At 47.2% G+C, this 27,397-nt stretch overlaps 1 protein-coding gene across 6 annotated transcripts in view; it reads right to left on the bottom strand.

The window, feature by feature from the left end:
- PBX1 (PBX homeobox 1) overlaps positions 1 to 11,236 on the bottom strand; it is a 155,520-nt gene extending 144,284 nt beyond the window's left edge. Inside the window, exons 1-2 of one of the 6 annotated variants that reach the window (XM_069737439.1) lie at positions 10,699 to 11,205; positions 5,131 to 5,199 (exon numbers count right to left, since the gene is read on the bottom strand). In XM_069737439.1, the coding sequence (XP_069593540.1) occupies positions 5,131 to 5,199; positions 10,699 to 10,889 (260 nt within the window). In that variant the 5' untranslated portion in view covers positions 10,890 to 11,205. Of the gene's footprint in view, positions 1 to 5,130; positions 5,200 to 10,698 lie in introns of all 6 variants that reach the window. The other 5 variants (XM_069737441.1, XM_069737443.1, XM_069737442.1 and 2 more) reach the window with 5 other exon arrangements.
- Between the last annotated feature and the right edge of the window lie 16,161 nt (positions 11,237 to 27,397).

Genomic DNA, 27,397 nt, shown 5'->3' with positions numbered 1-27,397 from the left:
TTCACAGACTTGTGGATGTGGATAAACAATCACGACACAGGTCCTCACTGCCCATTAATATAAGAAACTCAATAAGGGATGCCTCATCCTAAAGCCCATTAAGGCGGCCTCTGATCGATGTCCACCCCTGTCTCCCGACACAAGCGCTACATTGTGGCCACCTAGAACATAACTAAGCACCGGACCATCTAAAGAAATGGTGGAATCGCTGCAGCAATGAACCCAGAACCGTGAACAACGTCTGCCTATAATAATGCAACACTAAAAGTCATATCTTAATGGCGCTAAATAAATAAGTAAAATAAAGACCGTAAATAAAAAATAAATAAAATCTTCAGACAGACCAAGCAATTGGTTTGAGGTGCATTCAACACCTGAAATATTTGCTATACTATTAAATGAGGACTCACAAATGTTCTATATCTTCTATAGAACCTCAATTCACAATTATGGTCTCATAACATGAAACACTTGAGAACGGAAAAAAAAAAAACCAAAAAAAAAAAAAAAAACGAACAAGCAAATCATTTCACGTCACTATACAGAGGCAATAAGATAATCAAGACAATATAAAGGTTTTATCAAGCAACCTCTCTACCAGTACAAATATGATTTGGAGTCATGACACGCGAAATGATGGTGGTTAGGCATACCTACTGCACCCAAACTATACATGTGAGGGTCAAGGGTTTTTTTTTTTTTTTTTTTAGTATCAAGATAGTAAGTAGGGTGTCATTAATTAATGGAGAAAGTGCTGTATTTTGTACTTGATCCCTCATTCACCAGCTAAGAAATAAAGAAGGGAGGAAGAAAATCACTCCAAGACAGATGGATTCTGCAGAAAAGGGAAAGTTACACAGAATGGAGAGTGCTTCCGATTTCCAATGCGGTGTGCCCCAGGACATTGGCAGATGATACCAGGGGGAAATCTCACACAGAGAGGAATCATCATTAATCACACAGTGGTTATTAGCACCTCACACATTTCCATTAGACCTCCACAAGACAAACTGCACGTAAATTAGAGAGCTGTGGATGCAGGAGATGCAGGGTTAACGAGCCTAACAAGACAAGGAAGAGTGGGAACCTGCAGATCACTATGTGGCATACAGTATCGTTAGAAGAGGAAAGATTTTACACGGTGTCCTAAATACAAAGGTTTCTTACTTTGGCAATAAATAATACCACACCGCAAAAATGCTGAACCTGAAGAACTGGAACGTCAAGGGTCAGTAGGATCTCAGACTGCTCCAGAGGTAGGAAATATCAGAGAGTGCAAACACTAAGGCCATGTTCACACGTAACGCAAAATGATGCTTTTTTTCCTGCAGGTGTTTGTACCACACTGCACAGTAACAATCTTCTATGGTTACAGAAGAAGAGGATGCGAAACGTGCGTCGGGGTGAGGAGAGATGCCGATCTCGTCACCGGGTCTGCAGTGTACTACACTAATCGGGTAATATACAGTATGGGGTTCTCTATTAGTAATATGCACGCATTAGGGATAAATATGGCTTTCTTTACATAGATCAGCAATGCTATTATCCATACACTGTCACTAGACGGGATATAGCGTGACTCACACTTGCCTGATATATAACCTGTGCTCTTGTATTATTGTGCTGCGGTATACTTATCTGTTTATTTGGGATATTGAGATGTACTTGCTTATCGTCCAGTATTTTTCATTTTTGCGTAGCACTGGTTTGGACCAGGTGTCCCTCCTGGTTAGGGCACTCTTGTTCGTTCTTGCTATATGTGACAATTATGGGTCTTTAAATTATTTATCAATAAAATTGTGGACTTTAATATTTAATTATTGGACCTCTTCTGGTTATGTGTTAGTCCATATTTGGGTAATCAATTGATTAGGAAGTGCCAGTGTTTCACTATTGGACTAAATTTGGGTTATTTCTCTGGTTACTGCGGTTTTCCCATTTTATTTGAGAAATTTTGCTGCAGATATTTTTATTTATTTATTTGTTTTTTTTTTTTTATAGAACAGAAGAGTTTTGAGCCTACACATATATATTTTTTTATTTGAGAATATATATATATATATATATCTATATCAGTTAAAAAGGTTTTTTTTGTTGGAGCCGTAGTGAGAAAATACCAAAGCTACCAACCATAAAACATGGCAAACAACGCGTTTCGGCTAATATAACCTTCATCAGGTGTCTGAGAATATATGCCTGCTAGAGTATGTATATCTTTCTCTGTGCACAAGGGTGGCAAGATCAAAATTATACATTTTCCAATCATGTTACTTGCTTTTTTTTTATTTATTTTTTTAAGCTGCAGTTTTCCTTTCTGTTCTATTTTAATTAAAACTGCGCTGTTTTGGATACTTCCTGTTGCTTAGCTTTGATAAAACTTTATTAGGGTATGTGCAAATGTTGGGGATCTGCTGCTGTTTTCCATGCATTTTACAGTAGCATGTAAAGCTATGGAAAACCAAATCCGCAGTGCACATGCTGCGGAAAATTCTGCGCAGAATTGCTGCGGTTTTATTTTCGGCAGCATGTCAATTCTTTGTGCGGATCCCGCAGCGTTTTACGCCTATTCCTTAATAGGAATCCGCAGGTGTAAAAACGCAGGTGAAATCCGTGGTCAATCCGCAGGTAAAAGGCAGGGCGCTTTACCTGCGGATTCAGCAGAAAAAAATCCGCAACGCGTGCACATAGCCTTAATAAAGTCATGTGCGGATTTCAAGCGGTTTCACTGCGGAGAGGCAATAAAAATGCATATGCAATTTTATCAGTGGATTTTTTTGTCATCTCACTGCAGTCTGGAGAAAATCCTGGAAAAAAAACAAAAAAAAGCATCTTTACTGAAAGACAAATATTGACCCCGCAGGTCAGTTTTTGGTGTAATAAAAAAATAAATAAATAAAAACACACAACACCACACGCCTGGAACTGTGATACACTGCATTTTCTTATTGTGCAACAAAATATGCAGTTGTAAAAAAAAATAAAAAATAAAGCAATAAATACTCATTGTGGGAACTTGGCCTAGAGATTATACACAGCACTTTGCGATTGTCATCATGTATAAGATTTTTTTTTTTTAGTTTTTGCAAACCCCCCTCCCCCACTTCAAAGTATTTTGTTCACGAGACATAACACAGTTCTCTCTATTTTTGCAGATTACATTGTATCATTTTGAGGCACATTTTTTGATAGCTTTTGTATCTTTGGTTCTGGGAGGTGGAAGATAAAGAACATTTTAAGATGTTCACCATGTGGCATAAAAACGTTACATTTATCATGAACTACCACATTAATTAAAAATCTTAAGGGAAAAAATGTTTTTCTTTTACACTTCGGAAGTTTTTTTTTTTATACTGTGACTTTATTTTCTTTAGGCCCACTATGGGACTGTGCCCCGGAGTCCTTTGATCATTCTACAGTAGATGAAACGTCCTGCCTCTAACCATTGTTGTGCCCCAGGCTGCCATGGCAACCCACTGGCATCCTGCCATCGAACTGTGGGGGCATTAATTGGCTGACAGAGGCTGCCCCTTCTCTGTAAATCTACAGTTGTCATGATAAGTATTGACCACAGCCTGAAAAGCCACGTTCAGACTTAAAAGAGTTGTCGAAGGCTTATGAAATCGATGCCCGATCACTTATGACCCCTTTAAACAGGTCAATGGATATCCAACTTGGACAGATCACCATGATCATTGGCAGCACGTTACCTGTTCACATGGGCCGATGTTTTGTCGATCATACTGATTCTTATGCTAGTATGAAATCATCACACCTGGCCAACATTTTTGTCCAGCGATTGCCGTCATGTTTAGAAGTGACCTATACATGTTTATTATTGGCTTGTCTAAATGGACCATTGAAATGGGCAAAATTAATACCAGATAGGTGGGGGTCCGAAAACCGACAACTCCACTGATCAGCTGCTTTTAGCTACAGTGGAGGCCGGATATAAACAGAGCCGCAACAGCCCAGCTTCGAGAACTGCAACTCCGTTATTCATTTTGTCAAGATAGAATGGACTGTGATATTGATGGCCCAAGAAAAAAAAAAATAAAACAAGGTTGGCACGGTCACAAAATAAAGGACTTTTTAATTTGCAGGTCTTATCCTCTGGCTAGTGGATCCATTGGGGATCTACTCGTAAATAGAAGTGCGAATAGCTCATATGATCTAGGAAAGTGGCACTCACCACTCATAAAAAAAACGTATTCTAAATCACTGTTAAAAAGACATAGCCTTGGAGCTAATGGGATGCATGAAGACAGCTGTTTCACGATGTAATAAGCGCGTCTACGGTTCATGTATGAGACCTGAAGAAGCGCTTGTTACATAGCAAAACGGCCGTTGTCTTCAAGCACCCGGCTAGCTCCACACCCATGTATTTCTAATGGAGATATATAATAAAAGTGTTTAATGGATGGTGAGTGCCACATTCCCGAATCTTCAATAGAAGTCGAGGAAACCCCTTTGACTAAAATCCGGGTAGTTGCAGCAGGGTGTCAGCTGTATGCATAGCCAACACCACCTTGACCAAGCAAATTATGCAAAAAAATGGGTCAGGCAGCATACACTTTATGTGCAGACTAAGAATAGGATTATTTATAGGGCATTCCCAAAGCACTGTACAGCCGAGCACAAAAGTAATAATACTTCACCGTCCAGATACAGGTTAATGAAAAATTGTATAGTGGGCTCTACTCCTGGGAGCTTCCAATGGAAAAAACTGAACCCTTTCCTAATGTACTTACTATATTTGTATTATTATTTCTGAACACTATGACTTCCCATGTCACATGAATATTTTATGTGTTCGATGAGAATTTAGCAGCAGTCTCCTGAAAACCAGCCAATAGATGTTCTATAATAAGAGTCACCTCAAACTGGGGTCATGGATAAAAACCAACGTAAAAGGTTAGAAAAGAAACCCATCTGATTGGCAAACTCATTTACCAACATATTGCATTGTTTTATAAAGGGATGAAGAAACATATTGGTACTGGAAATATGTCACATAATGTGTGCTGGAGAAATACTATACATGTAGGACAGCAAATATTGTACAACACAACATCGCTCAATGTGTGAAACTTAAAGGGTGACCAAAGTTAACACCGATATCTGACTTCCTACCCTTGGGGAGTCAACAAGGCGGAGATATAGGGAAGGTTTGGCAACTGGTGATCGCTGGCGATTTTCTCTCTGTAACAAAACAAAATCAAGGTTTTATCCTTTAACCCCAATGGGAGTGTGACAGACGGGGGAGATATAGGACCAGCTTAAAAAACCACGATAAACAGATTAGGCCTCGAAACAAAAAAGGATAAGAACACAAAATATGCAGGTATATATTAAGATGGGTGTGAGACTGTAATAGTGGGGTTGACCAGCAGCATCAAGTATGGTGGCCACTAGATAATCATCAATGGATCCCAATGAGAAGATGGTTGCACACACTATTTTAAGGGTTGTCCTTCTCCCTTGCTTTGGTGTATGGCCGCCGTAACATGAAGGTTCTACAACCACGAGCATCTAGGAGTTACCAGGAATGTAGGCTTGGGCGTTCGGCTTTTCATTATACACAGACACATCCGATTTAACAACTTAAATGTTGGCCGACATTATGGGACCACTAGAGAATCCGAGAAGTTCGCATAAAGAAAGTATAAGTTTGTCCCAGCTGGGCAGGTTCCTTGAGGAGTCAGGTTCACCACCGTGACCTTCTCAATAAGTACAAGGAAAAACCACAAGTCAATATTTAGAAAAGAAAGTAATGGGCCACATAAACCAAGAACAATAAGCCACTTCTAGCGTGGAAAGGTTACAACGTACTTACCTGAAAATTAAAGCACTCACATTGTACTTGTGCAAGACCAAATAAAACAACTTTGTGAGCGGAAGATTTATCAGAGAAGCCGGCAGGATCTACTACAGTACACGGATACAAGGCTCGAGCCCTCCATACTAACACGTTTGGTCCGAGAGCTTGCAGTTCAAGCGGAGGACTGCAAGCAACGGTGGGGAGGTGAAAAAGTCACATGACTGGTATTAGACAAAAAGTCACAGCATGCGACTTCAGATAGACAGATAGGTGTAACCCAGCGCTTATCTGTATACAAATAATATACTTCCTATGCTAACTAGAAATTTAATAGTACAACTAAATACATTGTAGATAAACATAAATACTTGTAGATTGTGAGCCCTCGCGGGCAGGGTCCTCTCTCCTCATGCCCCAGTTGTGACTTGTATTGTTCAAGATTATTGTACTTGTTTTTATTATGTATACCCCTCCTCACATGTAAAGCGCCATGGAATAAATGGCGCTATAATAATAATAATAAATACATGATGCCCTAAAATTAACATTTAAAAGGGTCTTCATAACGGCAGTTTGTGACCTTGAGTCTGATGCGACTGATCGCATTTGTATATGATACACCCAACTCCGGCGTGTTTAAGGGAGCAGGAAAAGTGTTACATGGGCCACTGTCATCACAGAATCTTGGGAGACCGTTTTAGCAAAATGTCTTGAAAATAAAAGGCTTTTTTTTTTTTGTTTTAGTACAGGCTAGTTGCTGAACCGCTGCCCAGTGTAAACTTGGCCTTGGATCACATGGATATCATAATAGAATGGGGTTGAGGACCCCTCTATATAAGCAAGAGTAGAGACTGCGGAGATCTACGAAGATAGAACTGTATGGAAGACCAGACATCAATGTTCATTTTATGGTTTCCTTAGGAGACTGGAAGCTGCAGCCTCAGTCCAGTCGCCTTATCAGTAAAGGCTGATCATTGGGGGTCCCCCAGAAGTGATCAGAAGGACAGATCTCAGAATAGCAAAGGTTTACATCCCATACAATCATAGAGGAACGTATACACAGGGATCCAGGCTTACAAGTAAAATAGCAGAGCCATCTGAAGGCAGCTATAATATGCACATAGAGAAGGTGCACCTTTCTCCAGGTATCCTGCCTGTAACCCTCCTGCAGGATCTGATCTGCACTTCCATTCGCCCAGGGGTCACAATTCTCCATGTGTCACCCCTGGCACTAGAAAGGGTTCTCACTAGCCCTGTGCAGAGGGAGATTCAATACATCACATGACAATGGCACAGGGCTTCAGCTGTAAATCCATTATGTCCCCCATTCACCATAGCCCATAAAACAGTAAACACTAAGGGAGTTCGCACAAATACAAAACATGACGCTAATAAACTACCATGCAAATACAACAGCTCTCCTCCCAAACATTAGAAGAAGCACGTGCACGAGTCCGACGACCTGTCCTACAGGGGATCGGTTATTAAAAAAAATCATTTCTACGGTGCCTTGCTTATAGCGTCCGCTCCAACACACCGGTATTTTTATATCACGATGATAATAATGCACTTAGATTTTATAAAAATACACTTCTGTTTACTGACAGGCAATCATCACTATCGGTGCCGTCGTGTCAAGTGTGATAGATGAGGCGTTGTGACGTATGTGGAGTCCTACAGCAGTGCCAAACACAGTATACGTTATAGTACCAGGGGCCCCATAGACTCCTGCACGCCCAGCCCACTATAAAACAAAGAGTGATGGTATTGGGAAGATTACGTGATTTCAAAGGGGCACAAATACGGAAAAATGCCATTAAACACACCACTTCCAATTCACTACCAACACAAATTAGTGACAGTATTTTATACACATCATGGTCGGCCCTGAAGCTCGCAGCCTCGGAAAAACTACTCTACAACAGACTGCGATTCATCCATTCACAACATTTACATATTTGTTCCCCCCCCCCCCCCCCGACACGAAAGACAGCCCCCCAAAAACGGCTAATATAGAAGGAATATAAATAACAGGGGGCCTAGATTTACCACCTGAATATATGACAGTATGTATTAAGTTTATCATAAACACAGTTTAAAAATACAAAATCATGATATTTCCCACTGTAACGACTTTCTTTACATGATACATTATGATAACGTGGACCCCGGAGCTGATCTGGATGTACACACTGGTGTATATTTGATACATATTAATAGACAGTATCTCGTCTTAGCAGGATATAACGTTCTCCTAAGTGTACATACGGTATATTAATTATAATAACTAGTGCACTGTATATGTCATGTGTTATACATGTCTTAGAGTTACAGCTCTTGAGATTGTTCTAAATAATATAAAACTCGGAAAATCTTTTATTCTCAGATGCTATATTACAAAAGACGACAATAATTGCTAACTGCCTTGCAGTATAAATGACAAACGCTGTCTAGAAAGCGACCCGTACTGTGCAATACAGAATATACTGCAGGTATAAACGTCAGTCAGCCTCTAAATACAGAAAAAGAGAAAAAAAAAATACTGATTAACTCATGGATCTATTTCCAATGGCAGCCAGCACACTGCTGTAAAATACATTTCCCAGCAAAATCTGCATTCTACGTCGCCTAATGGCTCATGCACAGGGTGAGACAGCGCTCATGTTAGTGTCATTTCAACCTCGGCTCAGACCGAACAAATAACACAAGAGCAAGTGAGGGAATTAACTTAGCTGCCAGTGACAACATAGTCCACAACCAGCAGTCACCAGGATGAAAAATGAAGGAGCAGTCCGCACACGCCGTCGTAGCATCACAGGCCGCAGCATAGGCTTTGCCTGTTGCAATCCGCCTGTAAAAAGCAGCTGGTAAAAAATATATATAAAAAAAAGTTACTATATTTCTTCTAAACTTCAGATAATGCCCAGCACCTTGATTAATTAGGAGCAGATTTTATTTTACTATTGATGTGATACAGATTTGTCGCTATGTAGCGGTGAGCAGCCGATTCTATGTATCAGAGGAAGTGATAAATATTTACAACATCTTTCAGGTAGTAACAACAATAACAATATCCGTTGGCTATGGCCGACATTACACCGCACCGGGCTATATAACCATCACTTACACACTAATACTGTATTAAAAAATAAGTATATAAATATCTGTATGTTCTCTTCTATCCGGAAAATAACGGAGTCATACAAATAAGAAATAAACAGGATATTGCTGAGCCAGGGAAGAGAATGACAGCACCTGAGCTAGGCCCAGCAATGGGATAAAAGGGAATTAGTGAAGAGATACAGTATATACCTGCACCACCATGACGGGGGCTGTCAAAAGACCCAGGTATTACAGCAACATGGGAGTCTATAGGGGAAACATTGCAGTTTATGTAGGAGATCATCCAAAAAAAACATGGGGTTCATCCCAGGTCCTATAATGTATGGTGCCATTTTTTACATCAAGTTCTGGCAACAACAAAAAAAAAACAAAAACAGAATGCTTGTTGGCAGAGCAAAGAATAAATAAATTTAAACATACCCATTATTGCATAAAACCGGGTATATAGGCACCGCCGGGCATATAGGCACCGCCGGGCATATAGGCACAGCCGGGCATATAGGCACAGCCGGGCATATAGGCACAGCCGGGCATATAGGCACCGCCGGGCATATAGGCACAGACGGGCATATAGGCACAGACGGGCATATAGGCACAGACGGGCATATAGGCACAGACGGGCATATAGGCACAGACGGGCATATAGGCACAGACGGGCATATAGGCACAGACGGGCATATAGGCACAGACGGGCATACAGGCACAGACGGGCATACAGGCACAGACAGGCATACAGGCACAGACGGGCATACAGGCACAGACGGGCATACAGGCACCGCCGGGCATACAGGCACAGACGGGCATATAGGCACAGACGGGCATATAGGCACAGACGGGCATATAGGCACAGACGGGCATATAGGCACAGACGGGCATATAGGCACAGACGGGCATACAGGCACAGACGGGCATACAGGCACAGACGGGCATACAGGCACCGCCGGGCATACAGGCACAGACGGGCATACAGGCACAGACGGGCATACAGGCACAGACGGGCATACAGGCACAGACGGGCATATAGGCACAGACGGGCATATAGGCACAGACGGGCATATAGGCACAGCCGGGCATATAGGCACAGCCGGGCATATAGGCACAGACGGGCATATAGGCACAGACGGGCATATAGGCACAGACGGGCATATAGGCACAGACGGGCATATAGGCACAGACGGGCATATAGGCACAGCCGGGCATATAGGCACAGCCGGATATATAGGCACAGCCGGGCATATAGGCACAGCAGGGAAGTTTAACCATCACTTTGTGATATGTATAACATGTGACCTGGCAAAGTGAGAGCCTGAGTATTGGGGATTGTAGCTGTACACCCCTATACCGCCCTGTACATTGCACAGGGGGTGACCTTACTACACAGGCCTGGTGGTCCCATGACCTCGGTGGTCCTGCTACTGGCGCACTAAACTTTGTGACACCCCAGACATCCTCCGTCCGAGCAGTGACACACCGTCCCCGCGGGCAGGGAGCACACACTGTCTGCTGACATACGGGAGCTCCAGGACCGCACAATGCCCAGTGTCACTGTGCACACTTCCAGGTCATGCTGTTCGGCTGTACGAGCAGGTGTGACCCGGGGACGGGGCCGTCACTTTCGGTCGCTTGCTGGCCCGGTGCATGTGTCTGGCGCACAACAACAAGACGCCAGAAAAGTTTCGGGTGCTGTGTAAACCCCGAGTTTGGCCACTGGTGTCGGGGGCTCCCGTCCTGGCACGCACGCATGTCGGGGGTCTCACCTGGCCTGTGCTTCGTCCAGACTCTGGTCGGTGATGGTCATGATCTGCTGTAATATATCCCCGATGTCCTGCTTCCTGCCCCCCTCCCCCTCGCCGGCCCCGGGGCCATCCTGCATGTGCTGGGACAGGCTGGGGTGCCCGGGCATCCCCACCCCCGGGTGGCTGTGCATTAGCCTGGGCTGATCATCCATCTCCAGGAGCCCCGCCGTGCAGCGCCCTCCGCGCACCCTGCAGCGCACAGGGAACTCTTATTGTTCTGCCCTCTCTCCTGCCTTTGTTGTGGCTCCCTCCTGTAAATCCCAGGGCGCAGGAATCCGTCCAGATCCGGGCAAGTCCGGCACACCAGGAAGAAGAGGATCCAGGCAGAGGAGGCTCGGGGCTCCCGCGGCGGCCGCGCTCCCGGAGGCTGGGTGTGGACCGGAGCACGGAACTTCCTCGCAGCTCGGTGTCCTGCTTTTGTTTGGGGCTCAGTCTCCGCTCCTCCGCCCTCCTCCGTGTCTCTCCTCTAGAGCTGACACACGGCGGGCACAGAATGGAGACCGACGGCCCGCCCCCCCTGCGCGCTCACTGGCCGCGGGAGGCACGGAGCCACGCCCACAGCAGCTTGTGATTGGCGGCTGCACGGGTCACGCCCCTCCCTTCCAGCTGTCAATCATCGGGGTTCAGAGGTGGAGAATGTGAAAGTAGTAAGGCAGCGATAGCCAGAGGAAAGCACCGAGCACAGAGGAGGAGCAGCACAGGGCACCCAGGAGGAAGGGCACCCAGGAGGAACAGCACCGTGCACCCAGGAGGAAGGGCACCCAGGAGGAAGGGCACCCAGGAGGAACAGCACCGTGCACCCAGGAGGAAGGGCACCCAGGAGGAAGGGCACCCAGGAGGAGCAGCACCGTGCACCCAGGAGGAAGGGCACCCAGGAGGAAGGGCACCGTGCACCCAGGAGGAAGGGCACCCAGGAGGAGCAGCACCATGCACCCAGGAGGAAGGGCACCCAGGAGGAACAGCACCGTGCACCCAGGAGGAAGGGCACCCAGGAGGAACAGCACCGGGCACCCAGGAGGAAGGGCACCCAGGAGGAACAGCACCGGGCACCCAGGAGGAAGGGCACCCAGGAGGAACAGCACCGTGCACCCAGGAGGAAGGGCACCCAGGAGGAAGGGCACCCAGGAGGAACAGCACCGTGCACCCAGGAGGAAGGGCACCCAGGAGGAAGGGCACCCAGGAGGAACAGCACCATGCACCCAGGAGGAAGGGCACCCAGGAGGAACAGCACCGTACACCCAGGAGGAAGGGCACCCAGGAGGAGCAGCACCGTGCACCCAGGAGGAAGGGCACCCAGGAGGAAGGGCACCCAGGAGGAACAGCACCATGCACCCAGGAGGAAGGGCACCCAGAAGAAGCAGCACCGTGCACCCAGGAGGAAGGGCACCCAGGAGGAACAGCACCGTGCACCCAGGAGGAAGGGCACCCAGGAGGAAGGGCACCCAGGAGGAACAGCACCGTGCACCCAGGAGGAAGGGCACCCAGGAGGAAGGGCACCCAGGAGGAACAGCACCATGCACCCAGGAGGAAGGGCACCCAGGAGGAACAGCACCGTACACCCAGGAGGAAGGGCACCCAGGAGGAGCAGCACCGTGCACCCAGGAGGAAGGGCACCCAGAAGGAGCAGCACCGTGCACCCAGGAGGAAGGGCACCCAGGAGGAAGGGCACCCAGGAGGAGCAGCACCGTGCACCCAGGAGGAACAGCACCGTGCACCCAGGAGGAAGGGCACCCAGGAGGAACAGCACCGTGCACCCAGGAGGAAAGGCACCCAGGAGGAACAGCACCGTGCACCCAGGAGGAGCAGCACCATGCACCCAGGAGTAAGGGCACCCAGGAGGAAGGGCACCCAGGAGGAGCAGCACCGTGCACCCAGGAGGAACAGCACCGTGCACCCAGGAGGAAGGGCACCCAGAAGGAGCAGCACCATGCACCCAGGAGTAAGGGCACCCAGGAGGAAGGGCACCCAGGAGGAGCAGCACCGTGCACCCAGGAGGAACAGCACCGTGCACCCAGGAGGAAGGGCACCCAGGAGGAACAGCACCGTGCACCCAGGAGGAAGGGCACCCAGGAGGAACAGCACCGTGCACCCAGGAGGAAGGGCACCCAGGAGGAAGGGCACCCAGGAGGAGCAGCACCGTGCACCCAGGAGGAACAGCACCGTGCACCCAGGAGGAAGGGCACCCAGGAGGAGCAGCACCGTGCACCCAGGAGGAAGGGCACCCAGAAGAAGCAGCACCGTGCACCCAGGAGGAAGGGCACCCAGGAGGAAGGGCACCCAGGAGGAGCAGCACCGTGCATCCAGGAGGAAGGGCACCCAGGAGGCACAGCACCGTGCATCCAGGAGGAAGGGCACCCAGGAGGAGCAGCACCGTGCATCCAGGAGGAAGGGCACCCAGGAGGCGCAGCACCGTGCACCCAGGAGGAAGATAAAATATAGTACACCGCACACTCTATGTGTATATTTGCAAGGTGATGGAAAGTTTATTAACAAGTATAATTATAGTACAAGGAAAGCGACCAGAAGTAACTATGACGTTTCGGCCCAACCAGGGCCTTAATCATATAATCGCTAAAGAAAAATAAAACAAAAAAACAAAATAAACATAAGATATATACAATAAATCATATTGCAAAACAAAACAAAAACAAAAAAACCAATAATGTTCCCAGCCTGGAAAAAAGAGACATTGGAATGCATAAATAGGAGAATGGGTAAACTCCAAATGGAGAAAATTACAATAGCAGTGACATAGCATGTTACATGCATATATAGAAACACCACATATGTTCCCCAAACAGAAAGGGGAAGAGAAAGCTTTTTCACAAGGCTAGACTAAGGTATCCGGAAACCAGACCTTATGACAATCAATATCGAGGGTACAGAGTAAAAAAACATTACCTTTACTATGTTTATAGTAGGGGAGGAGAAGGTCCTTGTGGACGAAGCTACACACTGCAGGAAAAAGGATATAGACACATGAGATAGGGGAGGTACATAGAGGATAAGGTGTGTGAGAGGATATGAGATGTACCTGGAATGCCAGATAGTGGTGCGTGTAATAACGCAATATCAGCCCTTGGGTGGATGCTATGGAGACACAGGAGATGGGCATGTGTAAGGGACATAAATCTATTATAGTTGAAGTAATATAGCAGTGCCGGTTGGCAATGTATAGGGGTGTAGGTTACCTGGTGTATAGTGGTATTAAGCGGCGCTCCCGCGCCCTGCTGCCGGTATGTAGCGTGGCCGGCGCTGTAATGATTTATAAGCGCAACCAGGAGGAAGGGCACCGTGCACCCAGGAGGAAGGGCACCCAGGAGGAGCAGCACCGTGCACCCAGGAGGAGCAGCACCGAGCACCCAAGGAGGAGCAGCACCCTACACCCACAAGGAAGAGCACAGAGGAGGAGCATCACCGAGCACCTAGGATGAAGAGCACAGGAGGAAAAGCACCGAGCACCCAGGAGGAAGAGTACAGAGCACCCAGGAAGAAGAGGACAGAGTTGGAGAATCACCGAGCATCCAGGATGAAGAGCACAGAGGAGGAGCAGCACCAAGCACGCAGGAGGAAGAGCACTAGGAGGAAGAGCACCAAAAACTCAGGAGGAAGAGCACCCAGGAGGAGCAGCACCGGTGACCCAGGAAGAAGAGCACAGAGAAGGAGCATCACCAAGTACCCAGGATGAAGAGCACAGGAGGAAAAGCACCGAGCACCCAGGAGGAAGAGCACAGATCAAACAAGAAGAAGAGTACAGAGGAGGGGCATCACCGATCACCCAGGATGAAGAGCACCGAGGAGGAGCAGCACCGAGCACACAGGAGGAAGAGCACTAGGAGGAAGAGAACCCAGGTGGAGGAACACCAAAAACTCAGGAGGAAGAGCACCCAGGAGGAGCAGAACCAAGCATCCAGGAGAAGTAGCACCAAGCCCCCAGAAGGAGCAACACAGAGCACCCAGGAGGAGCAGAACCGAGCACCCAGGAGGAGCAGCATAGAGTACTCAGGAGGAAGAGCACCCAGGTTGATCAGCACTGAGTACCCAAGAGGACTGCACCGAGCACCAAGGTGGAAGAGCACCCAAGAGGAGCAGCACCAAGCACGTAGGAGGAAGGGTACCCAGGAGGAAAAGCACCGAGCACCCATAAGGAGCAGAACAGAGCACCCAGGAGGAAGAGCACCCAGGAGGAGCAGCACAGAGCTCCCAGGAGTAAGCGCACCCAGCATGATCAGCACTGAGCACCCAGGAGGACTGTACAGAGCACCAAGGAGGAGGAGCCCCCAGGAGGAAGAGCACCCAAGAGGAGCAGCACCAAGCACCCAGGAGGAAGGGTACCCAGGAGGAAGAGCACTGAGCACCCAGGAGGAGCAGACCAGAGCACCCAGGAGGAAGAGCACCCAGGAAAAGCAGCACCAATCACCCAGGAGGAGCAGCACTGAGTACTCAGGAGGAAGGGCACCCATGAGGAAGAGCACAGAGAAGGAGCAGCACCAAGCCCCCAGGAGAAAAGGCACCCAGGAGGAGCCGCACCGAGCACCCAGGAGGAGCAGCACCGAGCAGCCAGGACGAAGGGTACCCAGGAGGAGGAGCAGCACTGAACATCCAGAAGGAAAGGCACCCAGGAGGAGCAACACCAAGCACCCAGGAGGAAGAGCACCCTGGAGGAAGACCAACCTGGAGGAGCAGTACCGAGTATCCAGGAGGAGCAGCACAGAGCACCCAAGAGGAAGAGCACAGAGGAGGATCAGCACCGAGCACCCAGGGTGAAAAGCACAGAGCACCCAGGAGAAAGAGCACACAGGAGAAAGAGCACCAAGGAGGAGCAGCATAGAGCACACAGGAGGAACAGCACAGAGCACCCAGGGGGAAGAGCACAGAGGTGAAAAAGCATCGAGCACCCAGGTGGAAGGACACCCAGGAGGTGCAGAACCAAGAACTCAGGAGGAAGAGCACCCAGGAGGAGCAGAATCAAGCACCCAGGAGGAGCAGCACTGAGCACCAGGAGGAACAGCACTGAACACACAGAAAGAGCAGCACAGAGCACCCAGGAGGAGCAGAACCAAGCACCCAGGAGGAGCAGCATAGAGTACTCATGAGGAAGAGTACCCAGGATGATCAGTACTGAGCAACCAGGAGGACTGCAACGAGCACCCAAGAGGAGCAGCACCAAGCACCCAGGAGGAAGGGTACCCAGGAGGAAGAGCACCGAGCACCCATGATGAGCAGAACAGAGCTCCCAGGAGGAGCAGCACAGAGCTCCCAGGATTAAGCGCACCCAGTATGATCAGCCCTGAGCACCCAGGAGGACTGCATCAAGCACCAAGGAGGAGGAGCACCCAGAAGGAAGAGCACCCAAGAGTAGCAGCACCAAGAACCCAGGAGGAAGGGTACCCAGGAGGAAGAGCACTGAGCACCCATGAGGAGCAGAACAGAGCACCCAGGAAAAAGAGCACCGAACACCCAGGAGGAAAGGCACCCAGGAGGAGCAGCACCGATCACTCGGGAGGATGGGCTCCCATGAGGAACGAGCACAGAGGAGGAGCAGCACCGAGCACCCAGGAGGAAAGGCACCAAGGAGGAGCTGCACAGAACACCCAGGAGAAGCAGCACCGAGCACCCAGGAGGAAGGGTACCCAGGAGGAAGAGCACAGAGGAGGATAGCACCAAACATCCAGGAGGAAAGACACCCAGGAAGAGCACCACCGAGCACCCTGGAGGAAGGCCAACCAGGAGGAGCAGTACCGAGTACCCAGGAGGAGTAGCACAGAGCACCCAAGAGGAAGAACACAGAGGAGGATCAGCACCGAGTACCCAGGATGAAAAGCACAGAGCACCCAGGAGGAATTGCACAAAGGAGGAGCATCACCGAGCACCCAGGATGAAGAGCACAGAGGAGAAAAACCACCGAGCACCCAGAAGGAAGAGCACCCAAGAGGAGCAGCATCAAGCACCCAGGAGGAGCAGCACCGAGAACTCAGGAGGAAGAGCACCCAGGAGGAGCAGAACCAAGCACCCAGGAGGAGCAGCACCAAGCACCCAGAAGGAGCAGCACAGAGCAACTAGGAGGAAGAGCACAGAGGAGGAGCATCACCAAGCACCCAGGATGAAGAGCACAGGAGGAAATGCACCGAGCACCCAGGCGGAAGAACACCCAGGAAGAAGAGCACAGAGGAGGATCATCACCGAGGATGAAGAGCACCGAGGAGGAGCAGCACTGACCACAGAGGAGGAAGGGCACCCAGGAGGAGCAGCACCAAGAACTCAGGAGGAAGAGCACCCAGGAGGAGCAGAACCAAGCACCCAGGAGGAGCAGCACCAAGCACCCAGGAGGAACAACACTGAGCACCCAGAAGGAGCAGCACAGAGCAACTAGGAGGAAGAGTACAGAGGAGGAGCATCACCAAGCACCCAGGATGAAGAGCACAGGAGGAAATGCACCGAGCACCCAGGCGGAAGAGCACCCAGGAAGAAGAGCACAGAGGAGGATCATCACCGTGGATGAAGAGCACCGAGGAGGAGCAGCACTGACCACAGAGGAGGAAGGGCACCCAGGAGGAGCAGCACCAAGAACTCAGGAGGAAGAGCACCCAGGAGGAGTAGAACAAAGCACCCAGGAGGAGCAGCACAGAGCACCCAGGAGGAGCAGAACTGAGCACCCAGGAGGAAGAGCACAGAGGAGGAGCATCACCGAGCACCCAGGATGAAGAGCACAGGAGGAAAAGCACCGTGCACCCAGGAGGAAGGGCACAGAGCACCCAGGAAGAAGAGCACAGAGGAAGAGCTTCACCAAGCACCCAGGATGAAGAGCTCAGAGGATGTGCAGCACCAAGAACTCAGGAGGAAGAGCACCCAGGAGGAGCAGAACCATGCACCCTGGAGGAGCAGCTCCAAGCACCCAGAAGGAGCAGCACAGAGCACCCTGGAGGAGCAGAACTGAGCACCCAGGAGGAGCAGCATAGAGTACTCAGGAGGAAGAGCACCAAGCACACAAGAAGGACAGCTCCGAGCACCCAGGAGGAAGAGCACCAAGCACACAAGAAGGACTGCATCGAGCACCCATTAGGAAGAGCACTGAGCACACAGGAAGGACAGCACCGAGCACCCAGGGAGGACAGCACCAAGCACAAAGTAGTAAGAGAACCGAGTACATAGGAAGAACTCCACTGAGCACCAGGGAGGAGCAGCATTGAGCACCCAGGAGGGACTGCACCGAGCACCCAGGAGGTACAGCACCAAGGAAGAAGAGAACATTGAAAGGACTGCCCTGAGCAACCAGGAGAGACAGCACAGAGCACCCAGGAGGAAGAGCACTAAGCACACAGGAAGGAACTGGACCCAGGAGGATGAGGACCAAGCACCCAGGGGGCACAGCACCGAGCAACCAGGAGGCAGAGAACCGAGCACCCAGGAGGCTGAACACCGAGTGCCCAAGAGAAACAGTAGCCAGGAGGTACAGCACTGAGCACCTACAAGGCACAGCACCAAGCACCCAGGAGGAATAGCACCAAGCACCAATGAGGCACAGCACCGAGCACCCAGTAGGTGCAGCACTGAGCACCCACAAGGCACAAGAGGCACAGCTCTGAGCATCCAGGGGACGCATCAGTGAGCTGCTGATAGGGAGAATATATACATATATATGTAGTGGACCATAATTGTGTACAAAAATCCTAACTTTTCTAGGGCTATGATAGGCGCTGCAGAGCTCAGTACTCGGGTTTCAAGATGCTCAGTAATGTTCTGTGTTTTGAGCTGAACAGTCTGGTTCCCTTTGATTTAAAAGAAAGTATTGAGAACATCCTTCAGTAAAATAGAACAATCAAATATAACCATTTCAGCTATATCTAATATATAATTGCCTAGAATACTACTTCCTGCAATTTGTGCCAACTTCCGTGGCTTTGTCCGGAGCTAATGTCCGGAGCTAATGTGCGGAGATAATGTCCGGAGATAATGTCCGGAGATAAGTGACGTCAACAGTGTCCAGTGTCTGATTGGTTGCCGCCTGCTGCGAGCGACCAATCAGAAACGTGCCGTACTGTGACACACTCCGCCCGCCATTTTGGTGTGATTTTTGAATTTTTACCTCACAGCAAGTTTCTACTGCGTGGAGGCGGGCCCAGTGACGTTGCTCTTCAAGCTCCTGCCGAATTTCGTCAAAAAAATGATAATACCATTTACCAAAACTATATATATTTAGTTGTGAAGTGGTTCAGTGACATTTTCACACCAATTTTGAACTTTTGTTTGGTGTTTTCTCCATATACTGCCTATTATTCACTGACTGTTATACTGAGAGACTGCCGTTTATTAACCTCTTCTTTGCCACATTGGGTATATTGCTCTATTATTTGCCACATAAGGACATTGTCCATTATTGCCCAGCAATTTCTCTGCAATATAAACTGCTTATTTATTAATATCTGCATTCCTGCAAAGAACTATTGCCTATTATTAACTGGCTATTTTCCTAATGTGTGTGTAACTGTACCTTAAATAACAAGAATTGTCAAGAGCTGGTGAGTGCAGCCATTTTTTGTTCTTTCTTACTATTATTTATTAATTGTATTATTCTTACATTTGAATAAATAAAGTATATATGGATTCTAGACTCCCGATTCTTTAGAATCGGGCTGCCATCTAGTACAATATAACAAAATTGAAAAACCCTAACATATATCAATATTTGTGTGGAAGATAGGTGTATTTCATATTCTAATGCACTTGCACATTTAATGGGTAGTTGCTAGTGTTGAGCATTCCGATACCGCAAGTATCGGGTATCGGCCGATACTTGTGGTATCGGAATTCCGATACCGAGATCCGATACTTTTGTGGTATCGGGTATCGGTATCGGATACATAGAGATGTGTAAAATAAAGAATTAAAATAAAAAATATTGATATATTTACCTCTCCAGCGGCCCCTGGACTCAGCGCGGGTAACCGGCAGGCTTCGTTGTTCAAAATCAGCGCTTTTAGGACCTGAGAATCACGTCCCGGCTTCTGATTGGTCGCGGGCCGCCCATGTGACCGCCACGCGACCAATCACAAGCCGCGACGTCACCGCAAGCTATTAACGCGCTCATTTTTAAAAATGAGCGCGTTAATAGCTTGCGGTGACGTCGCGGCTTGTGATTGGTCGCGGCCACGCGACCAATCACAAGCCGCTACGTCTTTGAAAGCCATTAACGCGCTCATTTTTAAAAATGAGCGCGTTAATAGCTTGCGGTGACGTCGCGGCTTGTGATTGGTCGCGTGGCGGTCACATGGGCGGCCCACGACCAATCAGAAGCCGGGACGTGATTCTCAGGTCCTAAAAGCGCTGATTTTGAACAAAGAAGCCTGCCGGTTACCCGCGCTGAGTTCAGGGGCCGCCGGAGAGGTAAATATATCAATATTTTTTATTTTAATTCTTTATTTTACACATCCCTATGGATCCCAGGGCCTGAAGGAGAGTTTCCTCTCCTTCAGACCCTGGGAACCATGAGAATACCTTCCGATACTTGATGTCCCATTGACTTGTATTGGTATCGGATATCGGTATCGGCGATATCCGATATTTTTCGGGTATCGGCCGATACTATCCGATACCGATACTTTCAAGTATCGGACGGTATCGCTCAACACTAGTAGTTGCTAAGTACCTGACTTATGACCTGCAAGAAGCTCTTTTTCACCCCTGAGATGTAACCTACTGCTCCTGCCAGCTATGTAGTTGCTTCCTGTGACATCACACCTCCTCGTCCACTCTGCTCTGTTGACAGGATGTCACTGCCAATGTCATGCCAATTGACAGCTTGTTCCCAGCTGCCTGTCAGATTGTGGGGGCATCTCCTGTGTACAGCCCTCTTCAGGTCACCCAATGATTTTCTATTGGATTCAGGTCTGGGCTCTGGCTGGGCCATTGCATCCTCTTCTGGCAAAGTCATACTTTTGTTGATGTGGAAATTTGTTTAGGATTGTTCACGTTCTGAAAGATGAAATTCATCTTCAGCATTTTAGCAAAGACCTGAAGGTTTTGTTGTAAAATTGATATTTGGAACTGTTCATAATTCCCTCCACCTTGACTAAAACCCCAGTTACAGCTCTGAAAAACAGCGTCAAATCACAGTGCTGCCTCCATTATGTTTCACTGTGGGTATGGTGTTCTTTTGGTGATGTGATGGTTGGCTTTTCACCAGACATACCTTTTGGAATTATGGCCCAAAAGGTTAACCTTGGTCTTTACAAACTATCATGTTTTCCCACATTCTTTTAGCAGAATTGATGTAGGCTTTGCAAAATATAGCTAGGCTTGAAGGAAAGGTTTCTATCCCACAGTCCAGTCATATGAGGAATACAGGAGATTGTTGTCACATGCAGCACACAACCGGTACTTATAATAAATCCTGTGCTTTTTTAAAGTTGTAATAGGCCTCTTGGCAGCCTCCCAATCCAGTGTTCTTGTCTTTTTCATCAATTTTTGAGGGACATCCCGTTCTATGCAATGTCACTGTTGTGCCAAATTTAAGCCACCTCTTGATGATTGTCTTCACAGTGTTACATGGTTTATCTAATGCCTTGGAATTGTTTTTGCGCAAATCTAGAAGTGTGAAACAGAGCGCACAATAGGGTGATACCCTATGGAGGTAGAGTAGAAGAGGGCTGGTTACCCTCACCTGGTGGAGTTGTGACAGGCACAACTCCTATGTAGGCTTGAAGAAAAACAGCTACTGCTGGTCAGGCTCGGACTGGCCCACCGGGGAACCGGAGGATCCTCCGGTGGGCCCTGGCACTGACACCTACTGGCAGGGCCCCCACTGCTCCAGGGCCCCCCCCCGCTCCAGGGCCCCGCCCGCCTTGAATACTCACCCTTTTCCAGCGATGGTCTCGGCGTCTGCACTACAGCTCGTCCTGAACGAGCGGTCACGTGACACCGCTCATTAAGATCATGAATATGCGCATATTCATGATCTTAATGAACGGTGTCACATGACCGCTCAAGCAGGAAGAAGCTGCTGCGCCGGCGCCGCCGCCTGGAGTCGGGACAGAGAGCGAGGGATGTCGGCACGGCCGTGCAGTGGAACAGGTGAGTATGAGGGACGGAGGGGATGAAGGAGGACATAAGCCGGCGCGCCGAGCGGGTGCTGGTGCAGAGAGATAAGCCGCCATGCAGGGGGGAATATAAGCCATGCAGGGGGAAATATGAGCCATACAGGGGGGAATATAAGCCATGCAGGGGGGAATATAAGCCATACAGGGGGGGAATATAAGCCATGCAGGGGGGAATATAAGCCATGCAGGGGGGACTATAAGCCATGCAGGGGGGACTATAAGCCATGCAGGGGGGAATATAAGCCATGCAGGGGGGAATATAAGCCATACAGGGGGGAATATAAGCCATGCAGGGGGGAATATAAGCCATGCAGGGGGGAATATAAGCCATGCATACGGGGGGAATATGAGCCATACAGGGGGGAATGAGCCATGCATACAGGAGGGGGGGTCATTATACAGTATTCAGCATCATGTGTGGCCGTTATACAGTATGGAGCATCATGTGTGGCCAATGGACATAATACAGTATGGAGCATCATTTGTGGCCATTATACAGTATTGAGCATTATGTGGGATCATTATACAGTATGGAGCACTGTCTGGCCATTATACACTATGGAGCATCATGTGTGGCCATTATACAGTATGAAGAACTGTGTGTGGCCGTTATACAGTATGGAGCATCATGTGTGGCCATTATACAGTATGGAGCATCATGTGTGGTGGCCGTTATACAGTATTGAGCATCATGTGTGGCCATTATACAGTATGGAGCACTGTGTGGCCATATTTTTGTTTTATATACAATAATTATAAGCAAACAGTGTGATCAGCAGTGCTAAACGGCTGCGGTTGGGACGTGGATATGGGTGTGACTAGTTGTGAAATGGGTCTGGTCAGAGGCGTGGCCTAAAATTTGCCGCGGCGCACTACGCGCGCCGCAAACATTATACCTCCTTCCCTTCTTCAAAAGTTGGGAGGTATGGTACCACATTTGCCAGATCACGGCAAGTGCCGCAAATCCCATAGGGAATGAATGAGGCCGAACGCAGTGTTGCCGTAAGTGATCCGTTACGCGGCAGATGCAGAAAAACTGTAGGATCTGCTGCAAAAGGCGACTTTCACATCAGCGATTCTTGCCAAAGTCTATGCCGATAGTGTCATACTCACCAAAAGGGGAGGCAGCACTAAAAGTGCCTAGGGCAGCAGAAACTCTAAATACGGCCCTGGGGGGCTACATTATATTCTGTGGGGGGACTGCATTATACTCAAGGTACTACATAATATTATGGGGGCTACATCATACTATATGAGGGGGCTACAGTATACTTTATGGGGGGGCTGCATTATATTCTGTGGTGGAACTGCATTCTCTCGGGACTACATTATATTCTGTGGTGGGTGGCATTATACTATATGGGGGGGCTGCATTATACCCTATGGGGTGCTACATTATATTCTATGGTGGGGACTGCGTCATACCTGAGAGGGTTGCATTATATTTTGTGGGGTGCTGCATTATATTCTATGAGAGGGGACTGCATTATATTTGATGAGGGGGCTACATTATATTCTGTGAGGGGGCTACCCCAACCCTTGCTACATTATTAAGACGTGAACTACCTTATATTATACCCTGATATTAGCGCTTTTTACCGCACAATTGGTGGTCTTGTATCTATTTCTATGTAGCTACATAGTGGGCCCCAAGAATGATTTTCTCTGGTGGGCCCAAGGTGCTCCAGTCCGACGCTGCTGCTGGTGGATAAATCTTCCAGGAGATATTGGATCCAGTTGGATGAACATGTAGGTGGGCTGCACTACTGGAGTAATTCTTCAGAAATGATGAGAAAAAAGGTTTTGTTATTCACAATGCATTTCAGCGCTATACGGCCGTCTTTGTCAAGTGAAAATCCCAAATGTCACATTTGTTTTTTTTTCCCTTGATAAAGACAACGGTCATGGAATTGTTTATGAATCCTCTTGAATGATGACTTTCAACAATGAATTACCTTTACTGCGTTGTAAGTTCTCTTGTTGCTCATGCAACTGTGAGGAGCCTTCATGGGCTAAGCATACTACCATGGCCTGCAGCGTCTCTGGACTTGTCTCCAATCGAGCACATCTGTGATGTCATTGGTCGGCAATTAGAGAAGGAACTACCAACAGCTGATCTTGATGATTTGCCCAAGTGCACTCAGCGTGGCAGAACGTTTCTCAGACAATAACCTCAGTGATAGCAGCCGAGGTGTGCAAGTGTGTTTATTTCTTTGCACGACATTATTACTTGATGCAAAATAAATTTGAGATGTTTTTTTTTAAAAAGTTCATCATTTGCATATCATTAACATGTCTAATGTGAGTATCATTCTACGACTTTTCTTTATTGGTGTTACAATTTGCATGTCGAGAAGTGATATATGATCCTTTTTGAGAACACAATTGTAAGAATAATAATGTGAATTGTGAGAATAATAATGGGCCATAGTGGCCTCCCCTTTTTAGTGTTTAAAATGTTACTACAAATTATTTTAGCAGTTCAACCTATAATCAATAACACTATAAAATTATCCATTAATTTATATTTCATTTCTATAATTGTTGAAAATAACATTGATTTAGATAATGTTTGGTATAGTGCCAGATTTTGGACTTTTAACTACCATATTTTTCGGATTATAAGACGCACTTTTTTTCTTCCAAATGTGTGTGCATCTTATAATCCAAAGTTAGCTTACTGGGGGAGGGTGGTGATCCAGCGGGGTCACAGGAGACAGGGCCACTGCTTCAGGAGGGCAGCAGTGGCAGGAGCGGGGGGAGGGCGATGCTGTGGTTCCTGGGATCTCAAAAGGTGTCTGCAGCGGAGAGATCTCAATAATTCCAGGGAAGCTAGGATGCCCTGTGTTCGTTTTCTAAAATTTGTCACTTTAGATTTCTATCTTAAGTACTACCCTTTCCCGTGCATGTTCTCTTTCACAGTATGTACACTCGTGGCTGAAAATGTTGGCACCTTTGAAATTGTTCCAGAAAATGAAGTATTTCTCCTAGAAAATTTTTGCAGTTACACTTATTTTGTTATACACATGTTTATTTCCTTTGTGTGTATTGGAACAACATAAAAAAAAAAAAAGGAAAAAGCAAAATTGGACACAATTTCACACAAACCCTCCAAAATAGACGGACAAAATTGTCATCTTTACAAAATTGTGGGTAAACAACTTTGTTTTAACCCCTTTACCCCCAAGGGTGGTTTGCACGTTAATGACCGGGCCAATTTTTACAATTCTGACCACTGTCCCTTTATGAGGTATAACTCTGGAACGCTTCAACGGATCCCAGTGATTCTGACATTGTTTTCTCGTGATATATTGTACTTCGTGATAGTGGTAAAAGTTCTTTGATATTACCTGCGTTTATTTGTGAAAAAAACGGGAATTTGGCAAAAATTTTGAAAATTTCGCAATTTTCCAACTTTGAATTACTTAATAAGTAACATTTCTCACATGTCTACTTTACAGCAGCACAATTTTGGAGCCAAAATTTTTCTTTGTTAGGAAGTTATAAGGGTTAAAAGTTGACCAGCAATTTCTCATTTTACAACACCATTTTTTTTAGGGGCCACATCTCATTTGAAGTTATTTTGAGGGGTCTATATGATAGAAAATAACCAAGTGTGACACCTTTCTATAAACTGCACCCCTCAAGGTGCTCAAAACCACATTCAAGAAGTTTATTAACCCTTCAGGTGTTTCACAGGAATTTTTGGAATGTTTAAATAAAAATTAACGTAACTTTTTTTCACAAAAAGTTTTCTTCAGCTCCAATTTGTTTTATTTTACCAAGGGTAACAGTAGAAAATGGACCCCAAAAGTTGTTGTACAATTTGTCCGGAGTACGCCGATACTCCATATGTGGGGGTAAACTACTGTTTGGGCGCATGGCAGAGCTTGGAAGCGAAGGAGCGCCATTTGACTTTTCAATGCAAAATTGACTGGAATTGAGATGGGACCCCATGTTGCATTTGGAGATCCCCTGATGTGCCTAAACATTGAAACCCCCCCCACAAGTGACACCATTTTGGAAAGTAGACCCCCTAAGGAACTTATCTAGATGTGTGGTGAGCACTTTGACCTATTAAGTGATTCACAGAAGTTTATAATGCAGAGCCGTAAAAATAAAAAATCATATTTTTCACAAAAATGATCTTTTCTCCCCCAATTTTTTATTTTCCCAAGGGTAAGAGAAAGTTCTTGTAGAATTTGTCCTGAGTATGCTGATACCCCATATGTGGGGGTAAACCACTGTTTGGGTGCATGGCAGAGCTTGGAAGGGAAGGAGTGCCGTTTGACTTTTCAATGCAAAATTGACAGGAATTGAGATGGGACGCCATGTTGGGTTTGGAGAGCCACTGATGTGCCTAAACATTGAAACCCCCCACAAGTGACACCATTTTGGAAAGTAGACCCCCTAAGGAACTCATCTAGATGTGTTGTGAGAGCTTTAAACCCCCAAGTGTTTCACTACAGTTTATAGCGCAGAGACGTGAAAATAAAAAATCTTTTTTCCAACAAAAATTATATTTTAGCCCCCAGTTTTGTATTTTCCCAAGGGTAACAGGAGAAATTGGACCACAAAAGTTGTTGTCCAATTTGTCCTGATTACGCTGATACCACATATGTGGGGGGAACCACCGTTTGGGCGCATGGGAGAGCTCGGAAGGGAAGGAGCGCCATTTGGAATGCAGACTTAGATGGAATGGTCTGCAGGCGTCACATTGCGTTTGCAGAGCCTCTAATGTCCAATGTATCCTGAGTACGCTGATACCCCATATGTTGGGGTAAACCCCTGTTTGGGCACACGGGAGAGCTCGGAAGGGAAGGAGCACTGTTTTACTTTTTTAATGCAGAATTGGCTGGAATTGAGATCGGACACCATGTCGCGTTTGGAGAGCCCCTGATGTGCCTAAACAGTGGAAACCCCCCAATTATAAAAAACACTAATCCAAACACACCCCTAACTAATCTGAACGGTAACCCTAACCACACCCCTAACCCTGACACACCCCTAATTCCAACCCTATTCCCAACCGTAAATGTAATCCAAACCCTAACTTTAGCCCCAAACCTAACTTTAGCCTCGACCCTAGTCCTAACCCTAATGGGAAAATGGAAATAAATTCATTTTTTGAATTTTAAAATTTTTCCCTAACTAAGGGAGTGATGAAGGGGGGTTTGATTTACTTTTATAGCGGGTTTTTTAGCAGATTTTTATGATTGGCAGCCGTCGCACACTAAAAGACGCTGTCTATTGCAAAAAATATTTTTTGCATTACCACATTTTGAGAGCTATAATTTTTCCATATTTTGGTCCACAGAGTAATGTGAGGTCTTGTTTTTTGAGGGACGAGTTGATGTTTTTATTGGTAACATTTTCGGGCATGTGACATTTTTTGATCGCTTTTTATTCCGATTTTTGTGAGGCAGAATGACCAAAAACCAGCTATTCATGAATTTCTTTTTTTTGGGGGGGGGGCGTTTATACCGTTCTGCATTTGGTAAAATGGATAAATCAGTTTTATACTTCGGGTCAGTATGGTTACAGCGATACCTCATTTATATCAT

Source organism: Ranitomeya imitator, chromosome 8 (genome assembly GCF_032444005.1).
Source record: "Ranitomeya imitator isolate aRanImi1 chromosome 8, aRanImi1.pri, whole genome shotgun sequence".
NCBI lineage: Eukaryota > Metazoa > Chordata > Amphibia > Anura > Dendrobatidae > Ranitomeya > Ranitomeya imitator.
Note: the sequence above shows the minus strand (reverse complement) of the source record. Positions and strands in the feature narration are given on the sequence as shown.